The following is a 24,883-nucleotide window of genomic DNA, read 5'->3' as shown; positions in this document are numbered from 1 at the left end:
GGTCATGCTCAGGGTTTACACTTAAACTTTAACATTTTGTTAAACAAAAGGATTTCACTAATGCTTCCAGTATGGTGAGAATATCTCTTATTGAAACTCATATTGGGAGCTGTCTACGTTGTTTTAGTTCGGGTCTATTACAAATAAAAGACATGCTTCCTTCGTGAGATGCACAATGCGAGTCTCCGTTATGTATTTAGTATTAACTACGTGGCTACATGTAGTATTTGGCAGGAAAGTGAAATTGAGGTTTATCAGATTAGTCAGGATCTCGTTGAATGGCTGAACAGACTCAGAAGGCCAAATGGCCTACTTTTGTTCCTACATCTTATGGGCTTATGATATTGCTGTGTACGGTGGGGTGGGGGAGGAACAAAAGCGAATAAACACATTTTATCGTAGAATCATAGAATCCGTACAGTGTGGAAACAGGCCGTTTGGCCCAACAAGTCTTCACCGCCCCTCTGAAAGCAACTGATCCTGACCCAGACCCAGACCCAAACCCATCCCCCTACCCTTTCCCTGTCACCCTGCATTTCCCATGGCTAATCCACCTAATGTGCACATCCCTGACCACTACGGGCAATTTAACATGGCCAATCCACCTAACCTGCACATCTTTGGACTGTGGGAGGAAGCCGGAGCACCTGGCAGAAACCCACACAAACACGGGGAAAACATGCAAACTCCACATAGACAGTTGCCTGAGTGTGAAATTGAACCTGGGTCCCTGGTGCTGTGTGGCAGCTGTGCTAACCACTGAGCCACCAGGCTGCCGTAATTAACATGTTAATTATGGTTTGCTGTTTCATCAATTATTTATGAAAAATAGTAATGTCGACAATGTTTTTCTTCCTTCTCTTTCTTTACAGAATAATCACGTGGGGTGTTATCCATGACAAGCCTTAGGCAGGATGCTGAGAAAGTTTACAGGAATTATATCAACAGTGGCTGACTCTGGTTCTGTCAAGGACCCATTAAAAACTGGGGTCATTCTCTTTAATCTTCCAGTTCTAAGAGGATATTTGTTAAAACTGTTCAGGATCATAGAGGGTCTCAATCACATAAGCAGGGAGAAACTGTTCAGTGGCCGAAGGGTTGGTAGCTGCAGGAATTTTCTGAAAAGGAAGCAGATTTCGTAACAATTTTCTGAAGAAAATTGAATAAATAGCTGAAGGCTGGACTTTTTCTGTGTTTAAAGTGAAGAGCAAGGGAGTGGTGCTAATCGGATATTCCTTTCAAAATTCCAGCACTGCTGCAACTGGCCAAATAGCATCCTTCAATGCTGTATCATTTTATGATGTTATTGTTAATAATCTGTGCCATCAGCCTCAAGCACACTCTATCAGAGTTCCAGAATATGCATTTTGTGTCTGTTTATTGTCTACAGCTGAAACAGCTAGATGAGCCCATTATTGTATTGCAGTATTCCCTACATGACATCATGGTACAAGAGTTGGCAGGTCATGTTACAGTCGTATAAGACTTTGATTCAGCCACATTTAGAGTACTGTGTACAGTTCTGGTCGCCACATTACCAAAAGGATGTGGACGCTTTGGAGAGGGTGCAGTGGAGGTTCACCAGGATGTTGCCTGGTATGGCGGGTGCTAGCTATGAAGAGAGGTTGAGTAGATTAGGATTATTTTCATTAGAAAGACGGAGATTGAGAGGGGACCTGATTGAGGTCATGAGTTCAAAGTGAGAGGAGGAAAGTTTAAGGGAGATATGCGTGGAAAGTTCTTTACGCAGAGGGTGGTGGGTGCCTGGAACGCATTGCCAGCGGAGGTGGTAGACGCAGACACGTTAGCGTCTTTTAAGATATATCTGGGCAGGTACATGGATGGGCGGGGAACAAATGGACACAGACCCTTAGAAAATAGATGACAGGTTAGACAGAGGATCTTGATCGGCGCAGGCTTGGAGGGCCGAAGGGTCTGTTCCTGTGCTGTAATTTTCTTTGTTCTTTGTATAACATTGCACTCTGTGTTGATTACGATGAAGATTTGTGCTGTTCCAAAAGCCAAGCTTGACCTTTTTGTTAAATGAAGAACGGCCTTTTGGACTACGTAACCATGAAAGGTGAATTCTGTGAAGGAATTTTTTTCAAAGTTCCTGGAAAAGCTCAGCAGAGCTGGCAGCATCTGTGAAGGAAAAAACAGAGTTAACGTTTCGGATCCGATGACCCTTCCTCACTAATCCTGAGTTCTGAGGAAGGCTCACCGGACCCGAAACATTAACTCTTTTCCGTCACAGATGCTGCCAGACCTGCTGAGCTTTTCCAGCAACTTTGTTTTTGTTCCTGATTTACAACATCCACAGTTGCTTTGCTTTTTATTACGAAAGATGAATTGCATGACATCACAATTGGGCCCAGTTCATGCTTTCATGATTAAAGACGAATGTCTTCAGTTTTCAAATCGTCAGTGGTTTTCTTGTGTGTTTTTATTTTTCAGCTCACCAACATCAGCAAGTTGAAAGATTTTCTTCTGGAGCACAGAAAAGATTACATCAATGCTAGCAGGTATTGCAGTAACCTATAGTTCAATTTTGGTCCTCCTCAAAGGGTCCTAAAACATGTTTTAGTAAAAGATTTATTGCCACAATTCCATTCTGTAACTTTTTATGTAGTCTGTCAGTGCTGTGTATCTAGATTGCCTGAGCAAGGTATGCATTCATTTCACAAACTTGGTAGAATGAAAGCGTTGCAGTGGAAACCAACTTGTCAACCCCTTTCTTTTAATATTTTCATTGACAATATGAATGTCACTGACTAGATCAGCAATTGTTGCCGTCCCCAATTACCCTTGAAGTGAATGTTTGGGGGTTGTTAAGAATCACGTTGGTACAGGACTTGAAGGCCAGGTCAGCTAGGGAGACCAGATTTCCTTCCCTAAATGGCATTGTAAAACCCCATCAGGTTTACTCGTAGTCGATTGTAGTTGTCATGCTCAACATTACCGAGATTCCATGTTTCTTAACTGATTGTAAGTTCCACCAGCTGCCATACTAGGATTTGAATCCTTGTCTCGAGTTTAACCTGGCCACTGCATTACCTGTCCGTTACATTATTGGTCCACGAGGTCACTGTCACCACCCCACCCAACCCACCCCAATTGTGATATGGTTTTGCTTTTAGTGAGTCTCAACCAGTGGCAGGATGAGGGCCTTTAACCCGTCATTATTTGCACACATAAAGACATTGTTTGGTGCCGGTGTGGAAAGGTTGTCCACAAACTTTCAAACCCTCCGCTTATTGAGGATTGAGCCAGGAAGGTGAGAAGGCGCCTACCCCATATCTCCCACTTGATTAACTGCTACCACTTCAAATTTCACCTCAGGCGAGAGCATTAAAATTCACCTATAATGTGAACTGAACATTTTGAGACTGCTATTTCATTGTTTTGCGAACTTAGAAACAGTAGCAATTTGTCTCCCTGCCTGTGGATACTTGATTGAAGGCTGTTGGAATGATGCTGTACAGAAGTCATTGCACCACAGAGAGAAGTCAGAGAAAGTTGAAAGAAGACATATCTATTAATGAAATATTTGCCATTTGGGTGCTCCAAAACCCTATTTGTATAACTTTACCCATAATTAAACAGATAATAGACAGAAAACAGAGTAGGCATGAATGGGTCATTCTCACTTTGGCAGATTATGACTGACGGGGTACCACAAAGTTCAGTATTTGGACCTCAGCAGTTCACATTATATATCAATGATTTGGACATGGAAACCAAACGTAATATTTCCAAATTTACAGATGATACAGATTTAAGCAGGGATGTGTGTTAGGAAGTTGTAAAACATTTTCAAGGTAAGACCATAAGACATTGGAGTGGAAGTAAGGCAATTCGGCCCATTGAGATCATTGCCATTTAATCTTGGCTGACAGGCATTTCAACTCCACTTCCCTGCACTCTCCCCCTAGCCCTTGATTCCTTGTGAGATCAAGAATTTATCAATCTCTGCCTTGAAGACATTTAACATCCCGGTCTCCACTGCACTCCGTGGCAATGAATTCCACAGGCCCACCAGCCTCTGGCTAAAGAAATGTCTCCTCATTTCCATTTTAAATTTACCCCCTCTAATTCTAAGGCTGTGCCCACGGGTCCTAGTCCCTCCACCTAACGGAAACAACTTCCCAGCGTCCACCCTTTCTAAGCCATACATTATCTTGTAAGTTTCTATTAGATCTCCCCTCAACCTTCTAAACTCTAATGAATACAATCCCAGGATCCTCAGCCATTCATCATATGTTAAACCTAGCATTCCAGGGATCATCCGTGTGAATCTCCACTGGACACGTTGCAGTGCCAGTATGTCCTCCTTGAGGATGATTTGGATAGACCTAATGATTGGGCAAGAATATGGAAGATGGAATATAATGTGGAAAAATGTGAAGCTCTCTGCTTTGGTAGGAAGAACAGATGTGCAGAGTATTCCTTAAATGTTAAGAAGTTGGAAAATGTAGATGTACAAAGGGACCTAGTTGTCCTTATTAATAAATCACTGAAGGTTAACATGCAGGTGCAACAATCTATTAGGAATGTTAGCCTCCATTGCAAGAGGATTTGAGTACAGGAGTAGTGAAGTCTTGCTTTAATTGTGTGGGAATTTGGTTAGACCACATGCGGAGTGTGCAGTTTTGGCCTCCTTTTCTCAGGAAAGATACTTTTGCCACAGAAGGAGTACAGGGAAGGTTTACTAGACTTATTCCAGGATGGCTTAAGAAGAAAGATCATTCAAATTGTCTAGATTTTTTTAGAATGATATGATCTCCTTGAAACCTACAAAGTACTTAAGGAATAGATCGAGTAGAAGCAGATAAGATGGTTTCCCTGACTGAGGAATATAAAACCATGGGCATAACGACAATAAGGGGAATGCCTTTTAAAATCGAGATGAGGAAAAAGTGTTTTCACTCTGATCATTGTGAATCTTTAGGATTCTGTACCTCAGAGAGCTGTGGAAGCCCAGTCATTTAAAGTATATTTAAAGTGTAGGTCGATTAAACTTGTTTTATTAATGGCCTATAGGGTTATTGGGATGCTATGGATAAAAGACATTGTCGTGTTTGATTAGCCATGATCGTATTAAATGGTGGAGCAGGTTCAACAGGCTGTATTTTCTACTAGTGCTCCTAATTGTCAACAAGTAAATCAAATTACAAGGCACAAGAGGCTTAAATGTAGAGTTAATGGTTACTCTGGTACAAACATGAATTGACAGAGAAAGGGCTTGAAAGAAATAAGAAAATGAAGTAGTCCATTCATTCTAATTCCTTCAGACGCTTTCCTAAGCATTATTAATAGAAAGCAAATGAACACAGTTCTTCAGTTTTGATATACAACAGAAAATTCTGAAGAAGTTCAATAAGTCTGGCAATATCTGTGCAGGGACAGAGTTAACGTTTTGAATCTGATATGTTTTTTTTGACAGTGAGCAACAGTGCTCTTTTGAAAGGAATTTAATTAGTATTTAAAACAGTACAGTCTGTAATTTCAGATTCAACTTGAGAGCAAACTGTGAAATTGTGTACTGTACATCAGGGTAACTCTGTAAACATTTTTTAAAGAAAGGAAATGTTGTAGTACACATAATCTACAACAGCTGTTGTGGGTCAGCACTGCTAAAATATTGTTGAGAGCCAGAGGCATATAGAAACAATAAAGCACTTAAATATGGACCTTTGTACACACTGAATATCCCTGAGTATTTATGATGTCTTATTACGTAGATAAGTTTCTTATAACCTAAAGTCTATAGTATAGACCAAGAGGCAATACATACATGAGCCTAGACAATGAGCAATGTCAGATTATTTCATCATGGAAGATGTTACTGCCAAGCCTGATTCTGTATTCATCCATTACTCTAATGTATATAGTGTAGGGCATGAATAGTGATTGGAACTTAGACTAGTTTTTCTTCAGCTATTCCAAAGATGCTGAACCCATTTAAAGCCCTTGACTGTTAGCTCAGCTACAGAGCAAGCATTAAACTTGGGACCTAGTCGTTATAGCTCAATCACATGCTGCTTTTCTAAATGGTGCTTTTTGGGTAGCTCATTTTCCTTTAAAAATGACTGGAAAATTTGGCAAAACTGCATCCTTGCATTTAATTTATGTCTTCAGTTCTGATCTCTGAGAAAGACTTGGGCATTTCAGTCTTGAAATGAAAAGTATGGAGGTGGAGCCTTACTAGAGATGTGCAAGGTACCAAATGGAACACCAAAGATTAGTTTTCAATATCTTAAAATAAATCTTTACTGCACAATCATGGGGTGTAGAGATAAAGTGGTAAGAAGCATGCTCAGATTTAAAGTCAAGAAGGACTTTACTTGGAACATTCCAGGCACTAATCAGTCTATCAAGTGAACTGAAATCATTTAACAAGCGTGCTAGAATCTTTCTCAAGTTTAACTTTGGTATGAATGGAATCCTCATCTGAATTCACCTTTGAAAATTCTGTCTGACTTCATACAAGGCATTTACATTTATGAAATGAATTTAACTTCTCTTGAGGCAGTACTTTACTGAGGCCATTCAGGACATGCCACTGAAGTAATACAAATTCACAATTGTTCATTGGTAGATATTGAATTGTCAGCTATTTGGTCATTTCACTAATGAGAGTAGATCTCTTTTTCTCTTATATGGACTACACACTAAGTAATTGTCTAATCAACCCACCATAGGTGCGAGTTCATCGGGTTTGTGTTGACTTAGTAAATTGATACGATAGCCACTGGCTGAGACTTTTAAACTATGAGCTCATCATTACCTTTCCATCTTTAATTCTTATCTATTGTAAAAGAGAGTTTTTCAATGAAAACTCTTGGAAATGTTACTTATTTGAGATTAACTGACTTAAAAATAATCATAAAATCACTGCATATTTTATAACATATGAATAGGCAAGTTCATCTATTTTTTTCAAAGGTTTTTATCCAAATGAGTCACTTAGTATTCGATCGGTATTGCACCGTTAAAGTTAATATAGCACATTAAAGATATATAGTGAAATGTAGCAAAAACTTTGGAAACTCACAGCTGACATTTCATAAAATCCCCTCGGGAGGAACCTTGCACCAAGTATACCAATTACCTCCCAGTGAAGAAAATACCAATGAGATTTCACTTTTCATATACTCTGAGGTACTTAAATGAAACATGAATTAGCAGGTAAATTATTTTAGGCAAAAAAAAAATTCATTTTAATTTGTTCACGAAACAAAAATATGACTTGTACAACCATAAGCATCCCCTTTAGCATGTGTATGGCAATGTACAATTCCACAATACGGTGTTCTTCATTCACACCTCGTGGGTCAGAAAGTCCTATCCAATAACAGCTTTCACCTTTCTCACAGGAACAATTAATGTCAGCAAGGCACACTTCTATGATCTCTCTCTCCTTTAGGTCACTACATTCTTGATGGTTTGGCTTTTCAGAGCTCCTTTCTGACCAACAAACCAATAACACCTCATTTCACCTCTGGGAGAGGAACCTCAAAGCTATTCACAGTTTTCAAGGCTTTAGATCTTTTTAACCAGTTCACCTACTCCTTCCAAGAACTCCTTTCCTCTTCGTACCAACAGTTTCTTTGCCAGTCTTCTGTTTCTGGCTGCATAGCTTTTGTGTCCTAACTTCCTTCCTTTTGGTACAGCTGCCAGGTCACAGCTTTGTTTAAGCAATTCAAGAAAATTAAACTTTCTCCCTTTAGAACTGATAAAACTCATAAAAGTCACTTTTAAATATTTTGAAGCAACTACACATTCGGCAGATATTTTAAAGAAATTATCAACTTTGTTTACCATACTGCTTCAGGGCCAAAGATCATAGCAAACAAGACTTTTTTTTTCAGTACAAACCTGAAATGAAATGCATTTCACTCTTGGCAAAGATCTATAGCTTGGGTTGTGGCTGAGATTGTTCACTTGCTTGCTTAGCTGGCTTGTTCAGACATTTCATCACCATGCTAGGTGACACTGTGAATGGAGCCTCAACATGAACATCAGCTCGCAGCAAAACGGCACGCGAACTCTCCTTAATATTGGTACCATCAGACAATGAAGGCCATCAGTTTAACAGGGACAAGGTAACCATTGTAGCCCAAGTCAAACATAGACACGCAAGGGAATTACTAGAGGCATGGTTCTCCGCCCATAATGTAATCAACAAACATTTGGAATTGGACCCCATATACAAACCCATACAGATGAAAACCAGAAATGACACTACTCAACATAACAGACCAGAGAGTATAAAATCCAGGCAGAGTAACTTCAACCCAGGCTGCACCAATCATGTCGCCTAGAATGGTGACAAAGCATCTAAACAAGAACGAGCAAGTCAACAACCTCATTTTACTCCTGTGAAACATAGTACTAAGATGTTAGCAATAGATGGAATTTCTGAAAAATATCTACAAGTTGTTCCTCTAAACGAAAATTAGATATCTTGAGTGTATTTCAGGGGAAAAAAAATAAGTTGATATCAAAGTCTTGAGTAAATATTTTTAGCTTTATGAATTTTTGAAAGTAGTTCATTTAAAGAAAATAATTTTTGTTGATGTGCGTTGTTGACTTCAAAGCCTCCAAGTAAATGTGAACACAGAGAGGGGAACACAGTTCAAGGTTTTTGAGAAGATTTGTAGCTCGAGTTGTTGACTTGCTGGCCGAGATGGTAAGTTTGTTTGCAGACATTTCACCACTGTACTAGGTAACATCATCAGTGTGCCTCCGGTGAAGCATCGGCGTTCTATCCTGCTTGCTATTATGTGTCTCAGTTTGCTGGGGTTGATAGCATCACTTCTTAGTTTGTTTCTTAGTGGTTGGTAGATGGGGTTCAGCTCTGTGTTTGTTAATGGAGTTTGATTAAAACACAACATATCCAGAGACGCTCATCACCGTACCATGCATTAAGGACATATCTCAAATGACCTCCGATTACTCCGCCCCCTAGGAATCATAGTAGCCCATAAACCGACAGCTACACTGTGACAGCTACTGACGAGATTAAAGGGTCTGGCAACCACAGCAGACAGAACCAACTTTATTTACAAGATGCCATGCAAAGATTGCCAAAAACATTACATAGGGCAAACCAGAAGGAAGCGAGCCATCAGGATTCATGAACACCAACTAGCAACCAAGAGACATGACCAACTATCACTCGTTTCAATACACATGGAGAAGGAGGAACACCAATTCGACTGGGATAACATAGCCACCCTAGGACAAGCCAAGTAAAGATATGCATGAGAATTCCTGGAGGCCTGGAACTCCATTAACAGACATGTAGAGCTAGACCCCATATACCAGCCACTAAGAAACAAATGCAGAAGTGATGCCACCCACCACAGCACAAACCGAGATGCATAAATAACAAGCGGGACAGAACACAGATGATTCATGGGAGGTCCACTGATGATGATCCTGGTATGGTGATGAAACATCTGCACACAGACTTACCAGCTTGGCGAGCAAGTCAACAGCTGCAGTGGAAAGATATCAGGTTCATGAGGCATGCGTTTTTGGCCAGTCCCTGTTAATGGCTGTGTGTTTCTGGACCAGACCTACTGCTGCTACTGCCAAGAGGAGGTTTCACTGCTATCTCATGTAACTTGTGATGTATAGACAACACCCTGAAAGACATCAACACTTCTACCGATCAGATGCTCTTCACTAGTGTTGTTTTGATGTGTTCAACAATCTGATTAATTTGCGCAGTGACAGCCATAAGATCCTCCAGGGCTTCAAGAAGAGATCGTAGACCATCACTTATTTCCCTCCAGCCCCTCACTTAAACCTCAAGAGAAAAAGACTTATTCTGCATCAAAGTTGAAGATTTGGTTTGTTTCTCATTATCCCCTACAGAGGGTCTGCTTTGTGTCTGAATGTCAGGCTACAGTAGTTCTCAAAACTATAACCTTGCTTGTGCAAAATTGGTGCTGAGCATACAGTAAGATGAGTGCTGAGGAAAGCAGCTGGGTTTCTTTACCTGTGCAGTCTGTGTTGGAATAACATTGTATATCACATTGGTTAGCTCTCTCCTCATATATATTTCAGTAGCAGCAGCAGCAGCCTTGGCAGGTGAGTGTGCTCACGCTGTGACGTTCTTGCACTGTCGATTTTCACTATAGATGGCAACATGGCAGTGAAAATGGAGGTATAAAAGAAAGGGCATGATGTACAGATCTGATTTGACTCTCAGTGAATGGATCCGAGTATGTTAAAATTGGTCCATTGAGTTTAAAATGCAGATTGAATTACATTTGCATCCAAGTCCAATTATCCTTGCAGACCTGAAGATTACACTTATGTTACAGCATGGGAAATTGACTGGTATATGTTTTCAAATGTGCTTCTAATTAAGTTATCCACATATTGATTGCTTTCAAATTGCTTCAGTGTTCTCAGAATACTTGTTTTTTTTCTTTTCTCAAGACTTTGTTTCCACAGAGGGACTTGTCTAGGAAGCAGGCCATCAACCTATTCAACTGAAACGGATAATTCAGGCAATAACCAGTTCTCCTGTTTGGTGATCTCTAGTTGGCTGTTCAAGGAATATTTGACTACTCAAAGAATATTTTGGATGTCAGTTTTAATAAGCAAATACTGTATTATGAAATATTGCTGGTTATCCTTTATTATTCATGAAGCCATTTGAAATGAAAACAAAAATTTACTTGCACTTCCATTAATTTATAAATTTAATACTTAAATATACTCCATAATGATCACCTGATATAAGATAGTAAACATAAGCTTTATCTGATGCTGGGAGCAGTGCATTACTGAAACTCAGTTGTGGAATCACTCGTCTCCAACAATGGACCATGTGTTTTTTTTTGCATGGGGACAATGAATTGTGGTTAACAACAACATCATCAGTACAGGAAAAGTTTATTGGCTGTAAAATTATACCCCACAGGACATGCATCCCAATTGAATTTGTATGCTTTTAACTTCCTTTCCTGTGTTTTCTTTCTAGATTAACATTTTTGATCCTCTGCCCACTTTCTTCATTGCACCAAAGATTACACTAAAGATAAAAGTTAAATGCCCTTGTCCCACGCTCACCCAAGAAAAATATAGTGTGGACATGGCTGTGACTAACTAAGTTATGCATATGTGGAATTTTTAAACTTGCTGTTCTCCTGTCTTTTATATCACTGGTTGATACCGTAAGAATCTCATTCGTGAAATTTATTAACGCAATCAAATAACTCATTTAGTTTTTGCAATCTTAATTCTTGTTATGGTTTCTTCCTCTGAAAATGATTCATTTATGATTTTGTTTAATTCTCACAAACTTCACAACTTGTAAAATGCAAATCTCAGGTTATTTATTATTCAGATGGTAATTTGCCTGTTTAGTGCAGTAAGATGTAATTTCTACAACCTGTAAGCCAGTAAAACAATATTATGGAACTAAGGTTTCAGTTAATGGCTCCTTCTGACTGCCATTTCAGTGTTTTGCTGCTGGCCAAAGGCAAATTTATAACTGCAATCATAAAGGTGGAGTTGGCATTTGCTGTTACAGTGGGCGAATATTGAGTGCCAACCTGGCTTTTACCCATTTCATTTCTATGATCTATTGTAGTAATCATTGCTGCAAGTTAGAGATCCAAATAGCACAATGGCCTTTACAGGGTATCAGATGCCTGTTCGAACAGCAAGCTAATCATCTTAACGAAGTGAGTAGAAATATTCTTAGCAAAAAATCTGAATCAAAGATTACTCGTTAGAATAATGAATTAAAGGTTACATCAGGTCCAGAAAGCAAAATGATGAAGGGGCTAGGGCCGAAACATCAGCTTTAATGCTCCTGAGATGCTGCTTGGACTGCTGTGTTCATCCAGCTCCACACTTTGTTATCTTGGATTCTCTAGCATCTGCAGTTTCCATTATCACAGAGCAAAAGAAGGGTTTGTTTGAGGGGAAAAAAAAAATCAGATTTAAGAATTTTAATTCATTTTTTCTTGATCTGCAACAATTAGATTCCACATTAGTAAAAAGATGAATTTCAGCCCAGAATTGTGTTATACTAATTAAAATGTTAAAAATATTTAGAACTTTAACTACTCAACTGAAATTGACTAGTCTATCTGATGTGGAATAAATTATCTCTTCTTTTCCTTTCAACCAACCTGCACTTGCAACACAGTTCACCACATGTTCTCCAGATCCTTGTGTAAGTTATCCAGTTGCCCAGGCTTGATCCATTTAATCATAGCTACTGAATCACCTCAATGGGTTCACTTCCCGTTGATGTACTGTGCTTTTTTGGTTACCTATTGTCATAAAAATATTGCTTACCGGATTTGTTAAATGTATCGTGTAGGAAGTTGAGAGGTGATCTTATAGAAGTTTATAAAGCCATAAGGGTTAATAAACAGGGTCAGTTCTTTCAGCTGCCAGACCAGCAAGTTGCGGGCAGACCAAAGAGCATCTTTCACCGCATTGATGGTCCTCCAGGAGCAGTTGATGTTGGTCTTGGTTTGCGTCCCGGGAAACAGCCCATAGAGCACGGAGTCCCGTGTCACGGAGCTGCTCGGGACAAACCTCGACAAATACCACTGCATCCCCCTCCAGACCTCCTGTGCGTAGGCACACTCCCGAAGGAGGTGATAGACAGTCTCGTCCCCCCCGCAGCTGCTTCGAGGGCAGCATGCGGTGGCGCAGAGATTCCAGGTGTGCATAAAAGATCTCACTGGCAGAGCCCCTCTCACCGCCAGCCAAGCAATGCCCTTGTGCTTGTTTGAAAGTTCTGGCAATGAGGTATTCTGCCAAACGACTTTGGCAGTCTGCATGGGGAACCACATGATGAGATCCACCCTCTCCTTTTCCCGAAGGGTCTCTAGAATACTACGTGCTGACCACTGCCTAACGGCCTTGTGGTCAAAGGTGTTTCCTTTCAAAAATTTCTCCACGAAGGACAGGTGGTACGGGACAGTCCAACTACTCTGAGCATTACACGGCAATGAGGCCAGGCCCATCCTTCGCAACACCGGGGACCGGTAGAACCTCAGTAAGTAGTGACACTTGGTGTTTGCATACTGAGGATCTACGCACAGCTTGATGCAGCCACAGACAAAGGTAGCTATCAGGGCGGGGTGGCGTTCGGTACGTCCTTTCCCCCATTTTCCAGGTCTTTGTATGTGGTATCCCTGCCGAGCCAGTCCATCCTCGACCCCCAAATGAAGTGGAAGTTAGCCCGGGTGACTGCAGCGGTGCAGGTCCAGGGAATAGGCCAAGCCTGCGCCACATACAACAGTACCGAAAGCCCCTCACACCTGACAACCAGGTTCTTACCCACGATGGAGGGGGACCGGAGCATCCACCTGCCCAGCTTCTGCTTCAGTTTGGTGATACGCTCCTCCCAATTCTTAGTGCACGCCCCAGCTCCACCGAACCAAACACCCAGCACCTTCAGGTAGTCTGCCCTGACAGTGAAGGGGATGAAGGAGCGGTCGTCCCAGTTCCCGAAGAACGTGGCCTCGCTCTTACCCCGATTGACTTTGGCACCCGAGGCCAATTCAAACTGGCCGCAGATGTCCAATAGCCTACTCACCAACCGACGATTGGTGCAGAAGACGGTGACATCGTCCATGTACAGGGAGGTCTTGACCTGAAGGCCTCCGCTGCCTGGGATAGTCACGCCCTTCAGGCTTACTTCCTTCCTGATGGATGCGGCGAAGGGCTCCACACAGCACACGAGCAAGGCAGGAGAGAGCGGACAGCCCTGCCTGACTCCAGATCTGATGGGAAAACTGTCCAATTCCCACCCGTTGATCGAGACTGTGCTAACGATGTTGGTATAGAGCAGCTGGATCCAATTGTGGATGCCCTCCCCGAACCTCAATTTGGAGAGGACGTCCCTCATGTAAGCATGAGAGACCCTGTCGAAGGCCTTCTCCTGGTCCAGGCTGACGAGGTAGGCGTCCACCCGCCTGTCTTGCACGTAGGCAATCGTATCCCTGATGAGCGCGAGGCTTTCAGCGATCTTCCTGCCCGGCACAGCACAGGTTTGGTCAGGGTGAATCACAGAGGCTAGGACAGACCTGACCTGGTTGGCTATGACCCTGGCCTGGATTTTGTAGTCCACGTTCAATAGTGAAATGGGACGCCAATTCTTAATTTCTTCCCTCTCCCCCTTCCTCTTGTAAATGAGGGTGATGATGCCCTTCCTCATGGACTTGCACATTTCCCCTGCCTGAAGCACACTATCATACACCTCCAGCAGGTCCTGGCCGACCAGGTCCCACAGAGCGGAATACAGCTCGACCGGTAAGCCATCGCTGCCGGGAGTCTTATTCCTCTCAAAGGACTTGAGGGCTCTGGTCAGCTCATCCAGGGATATCGGCCGGTCCAGCCACTCCCTCGTGCCGTCGTCTAAGACCTCCGTGATAGACGACAGGAACGACTGAGGCCGTGCTGTCTGTGGGTTTCATGTCATACAGTCCGGCATAGAAGGATCCGCTGATACTCAAAATGTCAGGCCGAGACGACGTCACCAAGCCATCATCCTCCTTCAGCTGGCTAAGCACAGAGCTCTCTTTGTGCATCTTCTGAAAGAAGAAACACGAGCACGTCTAGTCTTGCTCCATGGAGCGGACCCTGGACCGGAAGATTATCCTGGAGGCCTCCGCGGCGAAGCGAGAGGCTTGCTGGCCCCTCACCTCGCGGAGGTCCTCCGTGACATCGACCCCCATCGACTGCAGAAGGAGCAGGTTCTGCATTCTTTTCTGGAGTCGTGACAGCTTTCCCTGCCTCTGTCTCGCATTCCGAACACCCTTGAGGACAAAGAACCTCTTGATGTTCTCCTTCACTGTCTCCCACCAGTCGCACGGAGACTCAAAGAGGGGTTTCACGGTTCTCCAACCGGCATACTCCCTCTTAAGCTCCTCAACATTCTCTGGGGTCAACAGAGTCGTGTTGAGCTTCCACGTCCCCTTGTCGGCCTGCTGGTCGTCCTGTAAGTGACAGTCGGCCAGCAGGAGACAGTGGTCAGAGAAGAACACTGGCTCAACGCCGGTGGACCAGACGAGAACGCCTGTGACACAGACAGGAAGTCCGTCCTTGAGCGGATAGACCCATCTGGCCGCGACCAGGTGTACCTCCGCTGCGCTCCATCTACAGGGGTGCTGAAGACGTCGAGCAGCTTGGCGTCCTTCACCGTGCCCATCAGGAATCTGGACGTGACGTCCAGTTGACTCCCCCCACCTGCTGTCCCCACGCCGGATCTTCCATCTGCATCGATGATGCAGTTGAAGTCTCCACTTAGGATGACTGGCCTGGACGTAGCCAGCAGGGGTGGAAGCCGCTGCAGGATGGCCAACCGCTCACTCCGTACTGCTGGGGTGTACACGTTGATCAGCCTCAGGGGAGCATACCTGTAGGTGACATCAGCCACTAGGAGGTGCCCCCCACCACCTCCTGAACTTGAGAGATGGTGAAGTTGCGCCCCCGCAGCAGAATAACCAGGCCCGAGGAGCAACAGACGTTACCCCCCGACCAGATGAAGGTCCAGGCGCCCGACCATTTCCCGTACCTGCTGAGGTGCGGTATCCCGCACTCCTGCAGAAACAGGAGGTCTGCCTTGACGGTGGTCAGGTAGGCCAACGTTGACACACATCTTGTGGTGGACTTGACGCTGCGCACATTAATGCTCGCAACTCGTACCCCCATTGTGGGCAGTGACCGCAGTACCCTCCACGAGCCCAAGGTCCAGCCCCTCCATCTGCCCCTTCAAGCCCATTGCCCGGGTGAACTGCTGGACACTCTCCGGGCTCAGAAAACCGCCCGTGCTGCCTTCCGGGTGGCATCCCTCCGTCGGGGGTACGGAGGCAGGAGAGTCCGGCCCTGGGTCAGGTTGGGGGCACGTTGTTTCCTGGCTCCAGGAGGTCCTCCAGGGCCCCAGCAGCGCGTGGCTGGGTGTCGGAGGGAACCTCAGGACACCTCCCTTCCCTTGGAAGCAGGGTGCTGCTTTCCTTCTCAGTGGAAGTCTTCAGCTTCGGCTTCAGGTAGGCCTCCTCCGAATCCCCCTCGTCAGAGGAGCTCTTATAGCCCCCCGTAGCTGCTTCTTCCCACCTGATGGTTGCAGAGCTAGTGCCCTCTGGCGCGCCTTCCTCCTCGCCGTCTGGACCGTCATCCACTCCCCTGGGTCACCTGTCACCTCCTCCATCGACTCTGGGTTGTCAGGGGGAGTGGAGCCTGCAGCGGCACTTTGCTGCCCTCGGGTCCATCCTGCGGGGCTGGTCCCTCCTGCACGACCTGGCCCTCCTGCACACTAGGAGGGTCCTTGCAGGGGCCTGGGGCCTTCCTCTCCTCTGGTGGGGGCTTGCCCCACATTGCCCCTGCCGGTGACCTGGCCGTAGGTGGTCCCCGACTGGGGGCATGCCCTGTAGATTTGGCCCACTTCCCCGCAAAGGTTGCAGCTTTTTTCCTTTGGGCAATCCTTTGCAAGGTGTCCCTCCTCCCTGCAGATGGTGACTTTGCAGTCAGCCGCCACGTGACCTGACCTACCACAGGCATGGCAGACTTTGGGTTGCCCTGCGTAGGTCAGGTAGCCCTTGACCCGTCGATCGCAAAGCTGGACGGTGGGTGTATGATGTTCCTGTCCGTGCCCATCCTCAGCATCACCCTGACCTGCCTCTTACTTGTCCAGATCCCAAAGGGGTCCATTATGTTGGTTAGGTCCCCTTCCACCTTCACATACCTTCCAAGGAAGGTCAGGACATCAGCTGCTGGCACATGCGGGTTGTACATGTGTACAGTCACCATACGGCTCCTCTGCACTGGCATCATGAACAGCGGGACAGCGGTCAATACAGAGAGGGCGCCCTCACCTCCTTTTTCCTTGAAAACCTCCAGGAAGCGCTCGCAAAGCTTGGCACTCCTGAAGGTTACGTCGTAGAAATCTCCTCCAGGGAAATCCTGCAGGCAGTAAATGTCCACAGCAGCGAACCCACAACAGTCCAATAGGACCCTCTTCACGAAGAAGGTACGGTCCACAGGTGCACCTTCATCCACCTTCTTCACAGAAACGCGGATGGTGTTCCGGACCCCCTGACCCGGGGCACGAGCACTTGCTGCAGCCATCGTTGCAGGTTGGCTGCTCCCCTGAACCAGCGTTAGGCCGAAGCCAGCATTGAGATCCACCAGTTGCAAGGGTGCACAGCCAACGCGATGCCTTCCTTCCATCTCCAACACAGTCACGCTTTCGTCTTCTCAGTCCACAAAAGAGTGGGTCTTTATTTTGTTCCAGATGTAAGCTGGTTCACTGAGCTGGAAGGTTCGTTCCCAGACAATCCATCACCATTCTAGGTAACATCATCAGTGAGCCTTCAGTGAAGCGCTGGTGTTATGTCCCACTTTCTATTTATCTGTTTAGGCTTCCTTGGGTTGGTGATGTCATTTCCTGTGTTGGTGATGTCATTTCCTGTTCTTTTTCTCAGAGGATCTTCTCAATCTTACAAATCTTCTCAAAACTCACTTGAGAGTCAACACTTGTAACATTTACTTCATTAATTGAAGATTATAAAGGTATACTAAATGTTTGATCATAGTCAGTACAAGACTTTATGTTATCATAGTTTGAGCTAAATAATTATAGTTCGTGGCTGTCCCTCCAGCTGCCTGGACACTAAGTATTGTAATTACCTCCTTTGCTTATCTTCTTTTACAATTGCCCCTAAAACCTGACTCTTCAATCAAACATTTACCATTCTGAATTATTATCTCCTTAAGTTTGCTGCCTGGTTTTGCCTTATTGTAGTCCTATGAATTACTTTGAGTTTTTACTATTACAGGTGCTTTATGAAAGCAAGTTGGGGTATAATAAAGCTGGTTTTAAAAGCAGTTTAAAATGGTGGAGTATTTGACTTTTTTACATCCAGAAATGCCCCTGATTAATGATGCTTCAAAAGCAATTGATCATTTTTGCTCTGATTCACTTTTGCATGTAATTTTCTTCTGTTATTCTTCCAAACCCCATGTTGGAGCTCAAGGACAATAATGACTGGCTTTCTGCCATGTTTACTAAGTAGCCATTTCACATATGTGAAGCAGAACTTCCACTGTTGGCGAGCCATTTGAGTACAAAGTCGTGCAATCCTACATATATACACCTGCAGCAGGAATTACTGTAAGGTTATAATCAGGATATGGGACTCTGATAATCACCCTCCCATGCCAAGGCTAGACATGCCACGTGTTATACATTGGGTGAGATTGACCAACTCTGCAAAGACCAGCCCATACATGTGGGATCTTTCTGATTGTGTGATGCTACAAAAAGCATTTACTCATTTAAATATTTGTGGAGAGACTCGGTGCAGCTCATATTCATAGCTTGAAATTATGAGATTGTGATTAGAAAAATCATTTTCAAACTGCTGTGATCTACTTATTCTGTCAATACTGTGCCTAATGAACATGCATTTACTAATAGGACATCAAAGGCAATTAAGGAAAAATATGTATAGTAATGAGGGAGTGTGAACTAATTTACCATGCCTTGCTGGAAGGCTATAAGAATTAGTTGAGACTTAACAATGAATTTAGTGTTATTCTTAACCACAAGTAATTCCTTTTAATATTACCTACTTTATTATGCATTATATTATTGACCTGCTGGTTTGAGAGCTTATATAGATGTTCCAGGACATTTTAGTAAATTGTTGCTTGCTGCCAGTTTTTTCTTCAACCATTCTAGTACTCTTTATATTTGTACAACATGCTCTGATCTCCGTAAATTAATAGAAAACAAATCGAATCTGTTCTTTAAAAGAACACCACTTGAAGGGCATATGACAGATACTACGTGTTCACTGAGGCACTTCACAGTAGGTGATAGGGTTGAATACTTTTGGATGTTATACAATCTCTTTCTGCATATTTTGTTTGACACAAAATACTGCAAAATATCTCCATTATTGTAATATTGTTTTAGCAAGTTATTTGTGTTATTTTATTCGTGTCCCAGCAAATGAGGGCAATCGTTTGTTTAAAGCTAGAGTTAAATCTGTTTAAAATTAGGGCTTGAAAGTTATGTCATGTAGCCTTCTTAGTTTGGTCACCCTTTCACATGCATAGCGTGGATGGCTTCTAACCTGAGAACAAAGTACATACCAAGATTATAGAAAGACAATTATAGTTAATTGTTTGCCTTCGATCACCCGATCAAAGTCAAGTATTCAGTCACTTACTCATTGAACTTTTTTCCTCTTGGTCATTCTCCAAAGTTAGTAATGCAGCGCAATCTCTCATAATAAGATAATGATTGAAATGTTGTAAATGATGTTGGAACAAAAGAGGGTTCATGGCTTTCATGACTTAATCATGTTGTAATTTGCAGCTAATTAAATAATTGTTTTTTCTAGATTAAACTCTTCTGCAACTAACGTAAGAACAAAATTGGCATAACAAAATATTTTGCCATCACATTTTATGTTAGCTGGAATCAATAATAGTGGCCTGCATAGGATTGAAACCTCAGATAATCTAGCATAATGGAAGGTATACCTTCAGATAGTGGAGATAGGCAGAAAGTCAAATGGAACCAAGAGCGTATTTTCAGCTGGTCCACAAAACACCAGAGCTTGAGTTGGATTTTCATCTTGGAGGCAAATAGCCAGAGTCAGGAAAGCACCAGAAAAGATGACATTTATTTCTGGTGGGAATGAGGCTAATGACCCTGGGAAGGAGTTCAGAAGTAGCCAGAGAAGCTACTGTGTATGGAAGCAGATTGTGATATTTCATGTCAGTTGGAATAATGATTACAAAACAAAGATTGTCCCTCTTAACTTGCATATCCCACATATCCCATCCATGACGATTTGTGCCACCTTGTGCTGTTCCACCCACCCTTCATGGCCCTTCAACCTCTTCATGCTAAGCCTCAGCACATCTATTGTCAATTCACCTTAAGTATACTCCTTATCAAGCTAATAAACTACATGGTTACAATATGTATGAGATGTCTTTGAGAAAATCTCATTTAATTCACTACAGCCCTACAAGTGTCAAATGTTCAGATCCTTTAACATATCAGTTGCAGATTCAGCAAGCATTTTAGCTTCTTTATCTTGTTGTGTACTTGATAAGAACAGATATAAGAGCAATGCTGTCAATCAAGCGATGATTTCCCTGGTACACAGTTGCTTCAGTGGTCCAACGGAAGTCTGGATTGTTACGTTATGCAAGATACTGACTGCAATAAATTACTTTTTAGGATAATTGCAATTAGTCAAAATGTTACATAGTTCAGAAAGAGTAGCTGTAGCATTTAGTGAAACAACATTCTCAAGTTTCTATTTTAACATTACATTGAATTTTCAGATTTATGAGTATTTTTCTATGGTAATCCACTATAATTATGCTTGGACGTGCTTTCGCCTTATTTTTCTGTTTTGGATTATTTCATTTTATTGAAAATTAAGATTTTTTGCTCATCATCATACTTAAAAGTAAAATATTATTGCAGATCCTGCCAAAATGTATGGCTTTGTGTCACATATTACCCATCATTCTGTTGTTATTGTAGAATAACCAAGGTAAATATAATTCAATTCTTTGCATCAACTTCGCTTATTTGGTGGCATTCTGGGCTCCGCGTCAAAGTTTTGGCAAGCTCTATGATCACTTTAGCACATCAAGGCTGACTTTCAGGACAATGCTTGAAGGAATGTTGTTGGACGTTCAGTCTTCACATGAGACATGAAATGCCTTGCCTGTTCAGATGAAAAAAATTCCCTTGGATTACTTGGTGAACTCCTCTGTTCCCTAAATGTCATTTCTTCCTTAACCAGTAACACCAATAATCAATTCTTTTATTGTTCAATCGTTTACTGTTTATGAGGATGTGTTTGTTCAACTTGATTTACATCCTATGTAAATGTGACTTTACATAGCAAATGACTGCATTTCAGAAGTAATTGATTCCATTTCACCAAAGAGACAATATAGTAATGTGTAACCCTATGCACTATCTTCACCTATATATAATAAATAATGAGAAGAATATTGTCGAATATCCTCCCTTCCATTCCACATTCTGATCCTCCCTTTCAGCCACCAACTGGACTCATCCCTCCCATTGACCAACCAGGTTGTACCTACTAACAGTGTCCACCTATCACCACCATTCTGCTCCCAGGCCCTCACTCCCTCTCTTTATCTGCAGCTCCCCCTATCCCCACATCGAATCCTGAAGAAGGGTTACACCCATAATGTTGACTGCTCCTTTCTTCCAGTTCCTGCCTGGCTTACTGTATTCTTCCAGCCTCCTATTTGTTTACCGTGGATTCCAAAGTCTGTAGGTTTTTTTGTCTCTGAGCAGAATATTCTGCTGGCAAATTTCTTGGGAGTGGCCTTTAATCAAGGATGAGGGGAATTTAATCTGTGGGTGGGGCCCTCTCTTTCTGCCAGCCTCCACCAGAATTCCAGCTGTGGATGGCTTTCCCATCCTGTCATCAATCTGCTGTCTCTGAATATTTCTGACAAAGGTAATGGTTTCTCCCTTTCACCCTTGTCCTCATAATTTTGAATACTTCTTTCAAATCTACTCTCAACCTTCCCGTCTTCAAAGAGAACAGCCCCAACTCTCGCAATCTCCACATAACTGAACGGGTACTCCCAAAATGTAGACTGCTCCTTTCTTCCAGATGCTGCATGACCTCCTGTGTTTGTCCAGTCTCCTGTTTGTCTACATAACTGATGTGTTCCTTATCCCTGGAGCCATTCACACAAGCCTTTTCTGTATCTTCTCCAATGCCTTCAAAGCCCTGATAAAAGTCTGGTTCCCAGAATTGGATGCAACCTACAGCTGAGGCCGAGCCAGTTTTATTTTTAATAGGTTTAAAGTAACATGCTTGCTACATAATTTAGTTCTACCAGCATATCCATGTCCTTTGACGTTTTATACTACCCTTCTCACAGTTCACAATGTTTCCAGTTTTTGAAGCATTCACAAATATTTAAATTGTGCCTGTGTATCAAAGTCTAGGTCATTTATTAATATCAAAGATATCATGGGGTACTAACATTGAAAAATACCAATAAAGCATTAGAAACGCTGTCTTCTGAATTATAGTTATGGAATCTATTAATTGAAATGAGACAGAGCAAGAATCTAAGGCTGAGTGCTGAACTGAAACCATGGCTAATAGGCTCTTCTCAAGGAACTAAATTATTGCTTCTTTTGAACTTGTCAATATGAGTATTCTTATTTTTTTTAAAAATCATCAGAAAATAGAGTTTTTTGATCTGTAATATTGTGCATTAGTAAAATTAGAATTAAGTATGTGAGGTATTTTTCGTTTTGTAGAAAGTCTGTTTTTAAAAAAAGTGAATTTCTTGGTTTATCATTATTAGATACATAAAATGGCAATGCCAAATTCAGATAGAACATTGACCCTAATATATCTGATATAGAAGGAACAACTTGTAGGACAACTACTTCAGCCTGTATTTTTCTTTGGACAAAATGTAAGATTAAGCAACAAAAAAAATGAATTTAAACTGTGCCTTAGTCACTCAGCACCATTATCAGACAAATTTTGATAACAAATCAAATGAGGAGATACTATGTAAAGCAACCAAACATATGATTAAAGAACTCAATTTTAAGAATCTTGAAGGAAGAGAGTGAGGTGTTCAGGGCTGCGAGGGTTGGGGAGGCAATTTCTAAAGCCCAGTCAACTGGACACAACTACTGCTAGTGGGGTGATTTGAATTGACAACGGCACAAGAGACCAGAATTGGAGGAGTGCAGAAATCACCTGCTGTTAAAGGGCTGCTGGAGAATACAGAGGTAGGAAATGTTGAGACCATGGCTAGATTTGGAAACATAGACAAGAATTTTACAATCGAGGCTTTATCAGAATAGAAACCAGTAATGGGAATTAGTGCAAATTAAGATGTAGGCAGCTGTATTTTTATGATGTTAAGGTAATGGAGGGTTGAAGTTGGAAGACCAGTCACAAAACGTTAGAATGGTCATATCAAGAAGTATTGAAGGCACAGAGTTCCAATAGTAAATAAGGACTGAGCAATGTTACAGAGCTCAAGTATGTAACATTGGTTAAGCAGCACATATGCGGTTTTGGGATTATAGGAAAGCTGAGGTGGCGATAGGGTTAAAGCAGCGTCCAATAACAACCGGGAGAGAGACAAAAAGGGTGGCTAGAGAATGGGTTTTGTGGCAGGGAGCCAAGGCAATAAAAAGGCCATAGAACATAGAATCCCTACAGTGTGGAAACAGGCCCTTCGGCCCAACAAGTCTACACCGACCCTCGGAGCATCCCACCCAGACCCATCTGCCTAATCTACACATCTCTGAACACTATGATCAGTTTAGCATGGCCGATCCGCCTAGCTTGCACATCTTTGGACTGTGGGAGGAAACCAGTGCAGATGTGGGGAGAGTGTGCAAATTTCACAAAGACAGTTGCCCAAGGGTGGAATTGAACCCGGAACCCTGGCACTGTGAGGCAGCAGTGCTAACCTCTGTGCTACCCCCAACTTCTGTTTTTATTTTGCAAATATTGAGGTTCATTAAAAAGCTGTTAGATTTCTTGTCCTTCTGCATTGGAAAAGTGGCTTCACTACTGGAGAAGTGCATGCGGGCAGAGAAAACCAGTATATTAATGTGTTAGTGTTCCTGCAATTGCTATCTTCATGACAATTATGATCGTTCTGTAATGGAGTCTGTGGTGTAAGCTTGTCCTTTTTTTGAGATGAGCCTTATTTGAAGAGGGGGAAACTGCAAAGGAGAGCTGAGAAAGAAAACTGATTCTCCCACTTACTAAGGAAGCTTAGATTGATAGTGAGATTAGAATCTGAAATTATAACAAAGAAAGGATAGTGTCATCAGAGCTCAGTGGTTGTTGATGAGTTCAGTGGTGCAGTATGAGCAAATGGAAGAAGAAAGAGCTAGATCCAAAAGTTAAGAATAAGCAAATACGCAATTGCAGCAACTGTTTCTGTTGCTTGAAGATGACATTCCTGGACGATTCTGCAAACGTGCTGTTTTTGTTAAGGATTGTGACTGTGGAATTCAGGTTGGTTGGATGCTGCTGTAAGCTGGGCTTCAGAATACATCTAAGAAGAAAAAGATGAATTTTTTTTGATAAGAAGGCAGTATTTTGAAGGACTTTCTGACTGAGCTTGATTAACTATATGCTGAGCAAACTAGAGCCAATTTGCAAGATCTGTCAAAATAATGTACAGTTTAATGCCAACCACAGTCTGTCTGCTAATTCATTTTTAACTAGTATTTCCTTTGCATTTTACAATATGGGTGCTTAACTTAGTGTTTGCTTTGTTTGACTGTTGTTGAATGAAAAAGATTGTTTTGACTTCAGTTTTTCAGAAAATAACTGGGACTTTAGATTTCTTAAGTAATTGAAAAAGGTTACTAGTCACTGAGAGAGCATGATACATTGAAGGGACACAGAATTCAGAACAAAAGTACTCGACATTTATTCCTTGTGAATGGGTGCTGATGTTATTGCTGTTGATCTTTACTAATCAAGTTACATTTATTGAGCAGGTTTAATGTTTGATTGTTGTTACATGTATCTAAGTACAGTGAAAAGCTTTTTGCTTTGCAAACAGTACAGGCAGATCTTAACATACAAGGACGTAGAGATCATAGGGTTTTTAGACAGAGCGAGGCATACGAGGTTACAGTTGCACAGGAGGTGCACAAAGGCAAGTAATAAAATGCCCGAGAGAGATAACAAGAACTGCAGATGCTGGAGTCAGAGATAATGCAGTGTGGAGCTGGAGGAACACAGCAGGCCAGGCAGCACCTGACTGGCCTGCTGTGTTCCTCCAGCTCCACACTGTAATAAAACGCCTGATG

At 42.5% G+C, this 24,883-nt stretch overlaps 1 protein-coding gene across 2 annotated transcripts in view; it reads left to right on the top strand.

The window, feature by feature from the left end:
* Window positions 1-24,883, top strand: part of stx18 (syntaxin 18) — a 167,068-nt gene that overhangs the window by 80,644 nt on the left and 61,541 nt on the right. For both annotated transcript variants that reach the window (XM_048527422.2, XM_048527431.2), the window contains one exon: window positions 2,455-2,522. In XM_048527422.2, coding sequence (XP_048383379.1) covers window positions 2,455-2,522 — 68 coding nt within the window. The remainder of the gene's footprint in view (window positions 1-2,454; window positions 2,523-24,883) is intronic.

Source organism: Stegostoma tigrinum, chromosome 1, assembly GCF_030684315.1.
Source record: "Stegostoma tigrinum isolate sSteTig4 chromosome 1, sSteTig4.hap1, whole genome shotgun sequence".
In the NCBI taxonomy this organism is placed as follows: Eukaryota; Metazoa; Chordata; class Chondrichthyes; order Orectolobiformes; family Stegostomatidae; genus Stegostoma; species Stegostoma tigrinum.
The sequence above is the reverse complement of the archived record's forward strand: the minus strand, read 5'-3'. Positions and strand labels throughout refer to the sequence as shown.